This window comes from Dendroctonus ponderosae, unplaced genomic scaffold (assembly GCF_020466585.1).
Source record: "Dendroctonus ponderosae isolate FM_Combo_2020 unplaced genomic scaffold, Dpon_F_20191213v2 Dpon_F_20191213_8, whole genome shotgun sequence".
Taxonomy (NCBI): Eukaryota; Metazoa; Arthropoda; class Insecta; order Coleoptera; family Curculionidae; genus Dendroctonus; species Dendroctonus ponderosae.
The window spans coordinates 1,582,952-1,593,501 of record NW_026019016.1 but is presented as its reverse complement, the minus strand read 5'-3'; the positions used below and the strand labels follow the sequence as shown (position 1 = coordinate 1,593,501).

The 10,550-nt window shown below is 40.2% G+C and overlaps 1 protein-coding gene across 16 annotated transcripts in view; it reads right to left on the bottom strand.

Annotated features, from left to right (window-relative positions):
- Nucleotides 1-10,550, bottom strand: part of LOC109544873 (paired box protein Pax-5) — a 111,997-nt gene that overhangs the window by 5,363 nt on the left and 96,084 nt on the right. For 12 of the 16 annotated variants that reach the window (XM_048668956.1, XM_048668953.1, XM_048668947.1 and 9 more), the window contains 2 exons: nt 6,980-7,203; nt 296-405 (listed from right to left, as the gene is read on the bottom strand). In XM_048668956.1, the coding sequence (XP_048524913.1) occupies nt 296-405; nt 6,980-7,203 (334 nt within the window). The remainder of the gene's footprint in view (nt 1-295; nt 406-6,979; nt 7,204-10,550) is intronic. The other 4 variants (XM_019915275.2, XM_019915276.2, XM_019915282.2 and 1 more) reach the window with 1 other exon arrangement.

Sequence of the window (10,550 nt, the reverse complement as noted above, 5' to 3'; positions counted from 1 at the left end):
GTGATTCGGATGCAATCTTGGACTCAGGAAATCAATGGAACCGGTTTAGACCAGTCGGAGTAGATTTTTTCCAAGCACTAAAGGGATGAAGGTGGAAAATTTTTGGAAGTTGTTTGCGTATAACTTTTGAACCGTTGATGATATTGAAAAAAGTTTAATAATTTTTTTGAAGTATTAAAAGTACCTACAAAATGGGACAAATTAAATTAAAATTCGTTAATTTGTTTACAATAAACATGAAAATCTGCATTTTTTGGTTTAAACTTCCCATCATTTTAGCAAAATCATTACTTACATTGGAACATAGGGGATCGCCATTGTACTGGAATCTTTGTCTTTTAATGTCGTCGTCATGATGTCCATTGAGATCTCGATTTTCATCTGAAACACCAAAGCCATCGGGCGCTTTTGATAAAAAAGCAAAAATTAAAATAAAAAAAGAAAGTATGCAAATGAAGACTAGGTAGTAAAAACAGTTCGATGGAAAAATAGTCAAAAATGCTTGTTAATAAACGTGCAACCAACAAGGAAAAAACGGCGCAAAAACCGCCGAACAAATCGCATTAAACTAAACCGTAACTTTTTACAACCGTCAAATAAACATAAGAAACAATTACGCGGATTGCATTAACGAAATTCCGCCCAATTAAAATGCAATAACCTCGATTCCGACTTTTTTTTTGAATTTTGGCTGGTAGTTCGGGCTACCAGGGCCATCGACATATACAGAGACTGATCGGTCCATTATTTTTTCCGTGATTTATCAGAGTCGCTGTATCCGTTCGCGGATTCGTTATTGCGATTATATTGACTAGTCGAAGGGCCCGTTTCGAATAAATCGACTCCTATTGTTGGCCCTTTTTGACTTCCCCTCTCGATTGCCCCATCAAACTGGTAGTAGAGACTTTCAGCCGCACTAAAACGCACTTTCAAAAGGCGACCCCAAAAAAATATACCTACGATTAACTTAAAACAAGTTGTATTGATTTTTTGTATTAACAATTTTGGGATCGGATTTGAAAAACTTCAATAAATTCGCCGTTTTTAGTGCTCAGGATTTATATTAGAACTTAGTCGAGTTAATTTAAAGTCTCGGCCCAAATATTTCGACAACAAAGTCAGATATATTTTCGAAACAATTTCAAACGTTAAGATCAATGAAAACGATTTTTCGCGGCATTAGCGGACAAATAATTTTTGGAATAAGAAAAATTTACTGCTTTCGGCAGGACTTGAACCTGCGACCTTCATTTGATTCAYTTTCAATTGAAAACGATATAACATCWRATGAAGAGTYTTTTAGCASRYKMAARTYCTGCCAAAWGMARKRRATTTTTCGCGGCTTTAKYSSAMAAATWATTTKTSSRMTAAAGCCGCGAAAAATYYMYTKCWTTTGGCAGRAYTTKMRYSTGCKAAAAAACTCTTCATYWGATGTTATATCGTTTTCAATTGAAARTGAATCAAATGAAGGTCGCAGGTTCAAGTCCTGCCGAAAGCAGTAAATTTTTCTTATTCCAAAAATTATTTGTCCGGTAAAGCCGCGAAAAATTCCTTTCATTTCGAATTTTCGTATGCTAAAAAACTCTTCATCAGATGTTATATCGTTTTCAATTGAAAATTAATCAAATGAAGGTGGCAGGTTCAAGTCCTGCCGAAAGCAGTATATTTTTCTTATTCCAAAAATTATTTGTCCGCTAAAGCCGCGAAAATCCCCTTTCATTTAGAATTTTCGTATGCTAAAAAACTCTTTATAAGATGTTATATCGGGTCCTTCATTACGTTCGACTCCACATTTTTTTCAACTATCAGAGAGTTATAGAGTAAAATAAGAAACGGAACAATTGATTAAAAACTAACCAAGTTGGGATCAAGCCCCAAAAAAACGCCAGTTCAGTTGCGTGATGACTTGCCGCGATTATTAAATTTCTAAATACTTGCAACCAAATTTGCAAAAAACGCTAAAAATTGTCTTCACATGACACACATTTCCGCAATTTTCGTACACGAAAATATGCAAGCGCGACCTCCCTAATACGGGGCGCTATTCGGCAATCAATTGTTTTGTATCAACCAACTCTGATTTCTGTACGGTTTCGGTAGATTTTCGATTTGGAAATGCGAAATTATTGGGTTATTTTTAACCGTTTGCGATTGCATTGACACGTTTTTTTTCACGTTGTCCTGTCCTTTAGTGGCGGCGTGTTGTAATGCACGCCACACCGCAATCGATGCGATTTTTTCCACGGATTTGCATAAATCGCTATCGTACTGGCCCGATTAGAATCGATCATTTTACGGAAAATTAACTGATATGGTTTATTGAATTTACGTTCGTTTTTTTTCGGGCCACTTTGTTGAACTTGAAACTGGGCTTGGTTGATTAAGTGCACGATTGTATCAAGTAGGACAACGTTTTGATTGCACCATTATCGAGCCTCTTCAGGGATGAAGGGATGGTAGATTGATTTGATTAGTTGATTAAAATTAGGTCCTAAAAGCAATCAATTCAGTTGCCTTAATGAGCGAGGATTAATCATCCCACCAAGCAAAACTCGACAAAAATTCCCGTAAGGGTCGCCTTTACCCTTTTGGCATTTAAAGCTGGAACAAAGCTCGCCGTCCTGAGGGACAAAAACAAAACGACGAAAAGTCACTGGCAACAGATTTAGGCAAAGTGGACAGTGGCCTGGTTATTATCGCACCGAAAGCCGAAGGACCGCTTTGGATCTTTCCCCTGTCCTTTTCCGCGCTTTAGGCCACTTTGGGTCGCCGATTTTCTTTCATAAAGCTGATTATCCCGCTAAATCGATCAAAACGTCGTAGATTGCGGATGGGTCCAGATTAAGCGCAAACGGGCCGAGCAACAGTGTTATTCGATAGATTAACAGATGGATCGGCAAACAAATCCGACTTGTTACCAGTCATCAGAACACGATTAATTTCCGAACTCATCGCTCATAAGGACAATGAATTTGCCATCCTCAAAGCCAATTAATCAAGTTGTGAATTTTCCCCACAGGGAAAGGCGGAGTCCTGGTCTGGGTAAGTGGTAAGACGTAAAGGATTCAAGTTTTCCCAAGTAGGTAAGCAGTGCCCAAGACAGTGAACTTTGAGGATTATGATTCGAGATTCAATAGAGCTGATTGGAACAATATTGAAAAAATTGAAACGTCCAATTACAATTTTGAAAATTGCCGGTTATCGCTTAATGGGCCGAAATCAAATCAACTCGCAATAGAAACAAAATCGCAACAAACGCAACCCGCACCATATCTATAATTTTAATCGAGTAATGTCGGATAACAAAAGCGAACGGGTCCGGCCGGGATCGACCGAGCCCGGAATGAAATCCTATTATATTTTACATTAATTGAACCTATCCCGCTGGATATGTTTTATTATCTATATTTTGCAAAATTTCATTTGCCATCCATTGCGGCGGACAATTCGCCGGTTTAGTTTAATAATTATTTTCAAAGGGCGAATAAATGCGAGGAACCACGCACCGGTTGCTCTCTGATTGCCACATTTTCCCTACACATTAATTCGTAATGCATTTATACGAAAAAACCCATAAATATTATACAAATTGAAACAGCGCATTTTAAATTAAGTAAACTTGGGGAGAATCAAAACGCCTTGTTATTACCGAGACAAGATTTGGTGCAAAAGAACCAGTGATGCCATCGGAAACCAAAGAATCGTTAACATTTTGCACGCAACAAACACGCGAAACCATCAAAGATTTCAGAGACTTTTTAAAAGCGGTTCACAGTGGTTGAATAAACCATTCAATTCTATTTCAGAAGCTTTGCAAAGAACTCAGAGGAAAAGTGGGGCTGCCATTGAAGTGATCCTGAAATGCTCGCGTAAAGGTTTCGATGTTCTGCAACGAACTGAACGAAGAAACGCGAACACGCCGTCTTGTGATTTGCGAGTGTGTCACTTCGGTGTTGATGCCGCTATGGGCGTCAATGCGTTATAACACCTTGCGCCTAACGGCGCAACACCTTGATTAAACTAAAGTTTAATTTTATTCAAAACCGGCAGACTTTGGATTGCAAGCTCGTCATTATAACCAAAATTAGTTCGTGCTCAAAATACTTGTCTGCTGATGACATTTTGAATAAAAAAAAATCGAATCGCGACTCCAAAAATAACTGCAGTGTTGGCACACACTGACAATGTTGCCTACACATGTTGCAAAACTGTTTTTTCCAGCCCGAAATAATCACAAATGAAAAAGATTTCAACGATTCCCGACGCCGATTAAATCGTGCAAATATTCGGATCTTTCCTACGAAAATCGGCTTGTGAAACAACTTGGCGTTACAAGAAGAAAATGTGCCGCGACTTTATTTATTCCATTGACTAAAACAACGCGTCCGGCGTGTGTCATAAGCCTGTGTCCCATGCATCCGTTTATACGATGATACGATGATGCAAAAGTGTTTCTATTGGTTGGAGATCTGTCAATTCGTACTTCGTCGTCGTATAGAAACATTTTCGCATCATCGTACCCTCGTATAAACGGATGCATGGGACACAGGCTTTAGTCTCCTGCAGCAAAACCAAAGAAAAGACACTGAAGGCGCTGCACCGCTTAAAAGCCCATGACACAGTCACACTGACACAGTCTCGGTCATCACGCACGTTAAGAGAAAAAATGAGAAACTTTCAACAGAAAAACGCAAGCTGGACAAAGAAGCGAACATACATTTTCGCTGAGAAACTTTTCGACAGCAACCGGTAGATTCGGTTCATATTAGCGCGGGGGCGGCAGCGACGGAAGGCATCCGGCGTCGCTTAGCAACGTCGCGGCGTCTTGGCGGCAAACGGGCGCTGCCATTGGTCAAAACACCATGCCGCCAACTTGATTTACGCTGATGGGACCAGATGAGAGGTAATCATAAAATGAGCGGCGGTGCCGTTAAAGTGGATTTCGCGTTTTTTTCCTTGTTTTGGAGTAAGGGAGGAAAGGAAGACGCGAGCGACCTGAAAGGGGCAGACTTGGAGATTCCGATATTTGGAGAAGATTTATCGCGGGCATTTCAGACTAAGGTGTTTTTGGGGCACATGCAGCTTGAGCTTAGCTGATGAGAAGAACAGACAGAAGAGTTACTTGAACGGCTCCCCAGTTGATTGAGAAGCTTCTGAACAAAACAGTCTCACCTGGAGAAATAAGATAATTTTGTAATGCCAGACTCAAAGCATTCAGGATTTTCCAAAAAAACGGTTTCTATAACGAAAAAAAGCCAAATCTGTGATCCAGATTGGGGTGACTGCCTAGGCGAAAAGGCGGCGACTCCGAAATTAGCCGGCACATTTCTGGTCCAATTAGTGGAAAAACGAGGCGCCGATGCGTGACGTCACGACGCTCATTTAGTGACGAACGAATAGAGACGCCTTTGTCGGATGGAGGTCTCGCGAGCGATTTCCCATCTATCTTGGTCGCGTCCTATTTTGGAACGCGACGAATTTTTCGAAACAGCCCGCAAGAAACGTATTATTCCCGCTCCCGGAAGGAAACTCCAAGAAGGGCCGAAACTCAGATCTATGGAGGGTCTTAAAGTCCGAAAACTGACCGGAAACAGAGCGCCCTTAAAGCCCCAACTGGCCTTCGTCTTGGAAGCGGCGGAAGTTTCTTTCATTTTGCATTGTCTTGATTTGTGGTGGCTGCCGCTTCTGGATTAGGGAAACTGGCTTGAGCGAATTTTATTCGCATTAATCGTTTCGACAAGCTCTAATTCGTCACCTTTGATGTTAAGCAGCAATAAAAATGCAAAAGAACTAAGAGGGACAAGTCGTGAACACACTCGCTCATATGGCGCGCTCGTTCTGCAGGCTTCACGCTTGGTGAGCACCGGCTTTGTGACCAGCAGCCCAAAGATTTATAAATTTATATTTTGACAATTTCATAGTGGGGATTAGGCATTATTTATCGTCGCTCCAGAGCATCGTTTGATTAGGATGTTTCCTCGTTTTTATTCGCTACTTAATTTTACGCTCTTGATCTTTTGATGTGTTTATTTATGATCAACTTGAAAATATTCTACATTTTTAACTGGGTCAAATGCAAAGTGTCTCACTTTCAACAAGAGTTTGCACTGATAAACGACTGTCAATTCTATCGGGTGATTCGGCATTGCCCTAAGTTTTTTAAGAGGGCTCACCTGGAGAATGTGAGAATTTTTTCATCGAAGTCATTTTGCGAAGAGTGCACAAACATGTTTACATCAATTTGAGGTTACAATGACAATAACTCAACACAATTCCTTGTTGACAATATTGACATTTCAAAAAGTGCATTCCTACATTTAACGAACCTTTTTGAAGTTACCGCTTACTCCAACCTATTTCATTTTCACTTGAGCTTTGATGCTGAAGAATCCACACCCCTTTACGTAATGTCAACGAGGCAGATTACCGTCAAAAACAATGTTGCCGATCTTCTTATCTAGTTTTTCGCAAATATCTCAGTTCTTAATAGAAATTAACTGTTTTTACAATTTTTCCTGCACTCCGCCATAGAAATGACGCCAATTTGAACCAGCCGGCTTAATAAAACAAAAAAATCATCGAAATTTGACGGAAAATCAACATCAAACAAGTCCACGCATTTAAGGGTGCTGTTTATCAATAACGTAAGCGATTAAATCTCAAGTTACCCAATCAACGATTATTCTATTAAAACGATTCGACCTACGACGCCCCTAGCATAGGGCAGGGTTGAAATTGGCACCCGGGGAGCCGCCGAAAACGAAAAACAAAAAAAGAGCAAACTCCTAAATGTCAAACAGGGAGGGTGATGAGCACAATACGAACGAAACCGGTCTTGTAGCGATTCAGTTCGATCCCGCTGGGAAATCAAAAAGTGTTTTGGATAATCACTAGTGTTAGCACGTTGTTATTACGTTAAATTACATTGGGGGACATTATTTTGATCGAGCGAGCGGCCGTTAGGCAATCATTGACTTACCGTGATCGTCGATTCGTTTCCTTTTGATGCTGTTGCCGTTCGGATCGTGCTGGAGCCCCAAAATGCCGTTTATACTGTAGCCCCCTGATCTGGCCTCAGTCAACTGGGTGGAGGGCGCATGTGCGATTACGGAAACTGGACCACCAGGTGACGATGACGATCCAGCGCTGGTCGCCACCTGGTGCGCATGTTTCGCTTTTTCTGCTGCCTTATTCCGAACAATCCTGAAAAGAAAACCAAATTCAATTTTTGCCCAATTTTTTTTCAGGTTTTGCTCCCTAAAAATTTTCGACTTCCACTAGATTTCACTTTGAAAGTCGAATAAAGTTGATTAGTTTTGGTACTTAAATAAATCGAGCTATTGAGTTTTGGCTTTTCTCTAGTAATCCAGTTTACGCAGTGAAGGTAGCAAGTTGGAACATAGCAACTGGCGGTTCATGTTGCGTCTCTCATAGACGCCTATGTGTGCGAGGGAGATAAGCGATGCCAGCTACGTTCCTGACTGGAGAGCTCAGTTTCATTTAATTGTGTCAGCTGCTGAAGGAAACACGCAAACTGAATCAGGGTTATTTTTGTTTTCTTCCGCCGAAATAAATGTATATAGACATGATGAAAATGTGTTTAATTTGTGTGCAAATCAGGTGTGTAAAAATGATTTTTTTTTCGAAAAACCCATCATGAAGTTTTGCGTTTTCCTCGCCAACAGTGGAAAAAACATTTGTTACGCTATTTAAAAACAGGACGTTAAAAAACATTGTGGGGACAGTGTCTCTGCAAGAGATGATTAGGATAAGCTCAAGCCAAATAATCCAACTAACTGATAAATGCATATGGTGTTTACAATTTTATTCGTTTCTTCTGCACTTCTGCCTCCTAACTTTCAATCTCTTACGTGATTGTTCAGGGTTATCTGAACTTTAATTTTAAAATATTTTATGGGTTTTCCAACCCACTCTGCTTCTGGGGAAAACCAAGAAAAATTCCCAAAAATGTTCAATGTCTCTTTGCTTTATTTTACATGCTAACAGAGCTGAAATAATGAAAATATTCACGGTTTTTCTCTGAATATTCAAAAAACGCATTCTACAGCACAGAGCTAGTTTCCCTCAAAAAGGGCGTCAATTTCCTAAAAACTCGCTCTTCAGGATCATCTCGGAACGTGTTTTCTCAAATCGCCTCTTGTTGCGTAAAGAGGCAAACGAAAATAACCACATGCTCCAAAACTGGAGGAGATAGAGACGTGAGAGTGTTGCCTAACTGTAAAGGCGCACTTTCTTCTATAGCGGCGCATAGTTTCCAAAAACTTCATCCTTTGAGTTCATTTAACATTTGAGTTTTTTCGAAACTTCCACTTTCAACCGGAAAAGACGAAAGAAGATATTTGCCTTTTCGCAGGCCACAGTTTCAGAAAATTGTGTTAACTGGAATCAATTTGGACAGTTTGCTGGAAAATCCGCAAACAGGAAAACTAGTTCTTGATGGTTCCAAAGTGCGCACATTTTTCAAAAATCACCATGATAAAAACAATGATAATTTTCGGGTTTTATTCACAATGAACGGAAAAATATTTATCAAACTCCTGCTAATTTGGCACTTGGCAGCCCATAGAAAGCACTTGAACCCCAATTAAATTAAATCCCATTTACGAGCGGTCCCATTTAAACAAGATTAAGTTTGTAATCCCCCGAAAAGGTACCGAAATCCCCTCGACACACTGTCCCACTACAGTATGTTGTCATAAGCAGTTTCGAGCAACAAATCTAAGGGCCGAACAATGGGCGAACTACAATAGTTGACACTTCAATACGGCAAATATTTGCTACCACTACCGGTTGTTGAGGATCGGCCCTTAGACGTCTAAAATTTACTCCGGGGGGTGATAATTTCGTTGAGGAATATTCTACTGAAGTCTTCTGGATTACTGAATTATCCCACGCATTAAATATAGTTGCTAGATCTTGACCGTTCTTGTCTAATGTGTGTGCAGGAGTAGTGTTTTCAACTGGATTTTGTGCAATTTTTCTAAGTTCCCCACCGAACTTTTCCTCATCATTGCGCTTTCCAATGAAGAAGTCAGCCGATTAAGGGCGATAAACTCACTGAAAAAATGTCTTAGTGGCCCCCCTTTATAAGTCGATGGGCATCGGAGTAACAATGCATGTAAATTTTGTAGGTGAAATTTCAGTGGCGTGACTCGAGGACTCGTTGGGAACATCGATGCTCAATTTCGCTTCACAACATCAGATTTCGATGTTAAAAAGGAATTTTGGATTCCATTTATTTAATGTTGGGGTGCTTCAAAGATTTGAGGGCACAGAATGCTTTTCCATGCTTGAAAGTATAAGTTCAGATGCCGCAACTTTCCCTTTCTCAGAAGAATCAGTTGGCTTCAAATAAACAAACAATTTTGGACGTTTTTAGAATCATCTACATTTTCTCTGGCAAAACTGATTTGACTAGTTTAGTTGGTAAAAACTGGCAAATTAATAGAAATATATGTGGAATCTTCCTCAGCTTCTGTAAGTGATTACAATCCAAACAAATCAGAATAATAGTCGGCTGAATCGGGCAAGTTTGCAGCGCACGACACTGAATGGAGCAGCAGCTGTATCAATGTCACCGATGGTGGAATAACACAATAGAGTCGACTCTATAAAGTGGAGTCTATTAAAACAGAGTTCGGATCCAATACGAGATGAGGTAGTTCATTAAAATGTTTATGGGACAGTCGAAAAAGTCGGCGGGGGGCGGCGGTTTGGTAGGGCCCGGAAAGAAAGGGTCCCCGATTGAATGTCACATAAGGAAGGAAGGTGCGCGATTTTCGCCATCGAATTGCAAATTTCGGGGCTCGTTGCCGATGGTGTTAAATTGTGGACTTCGAGCACGCATGGGGCTGGGTTGAAAGCTGGAAGTCTTCATGAAAAATAGCAAATAAAGCACGTTTTAGTCAGCGCAGGATACTTTAGCTTATAGCGGGTCCCAGAAGCAACGTGGACATTCTTTTAGAAATCAGCCCTCTCGGGATTGTCAATTTTTGTTCGGAAATGCCAAAATTTATTCATACAAACTGGTCCAACGATAAGTTACGACCATCAACCTCATTTTTTTGCAATGGAAGCATCTATTTCTTGATTCAATGTTGAATTCTCCATAAGTATGTATAAAAATTGAAATTCTATGCATTGTTGGGTTGGGTGATCGAACAAGTACCCAAATAGAAGCAGCTCAATTATTTGCTAAAGCTCATTAGTAAGCTAGGGCGCATAAGATGGTGAGGAGAATAGAAGCTGAATTCATTTCTCAAAGAAAACATTAACTCAAAGAAGACCACGCAAATCTAAAACTTCTTGAATTCAAGCATTTTTTGAGAAATCTGCCAACAATTCCCCATCCATGGTTCACTTTCTAAAAACGCCATTCATTTCTGTCTAGAATGTTGTACAAATGAGCGTTCTTGCTTGTTTTGCCTCCGAGATATGAGCAAAAACGGGACGGAAAACATTACATTTTGGCATAATCTTGCACCTAAGTGTCTGATATTCAAATTTCACTTTCTGGGTCAAAACTACTC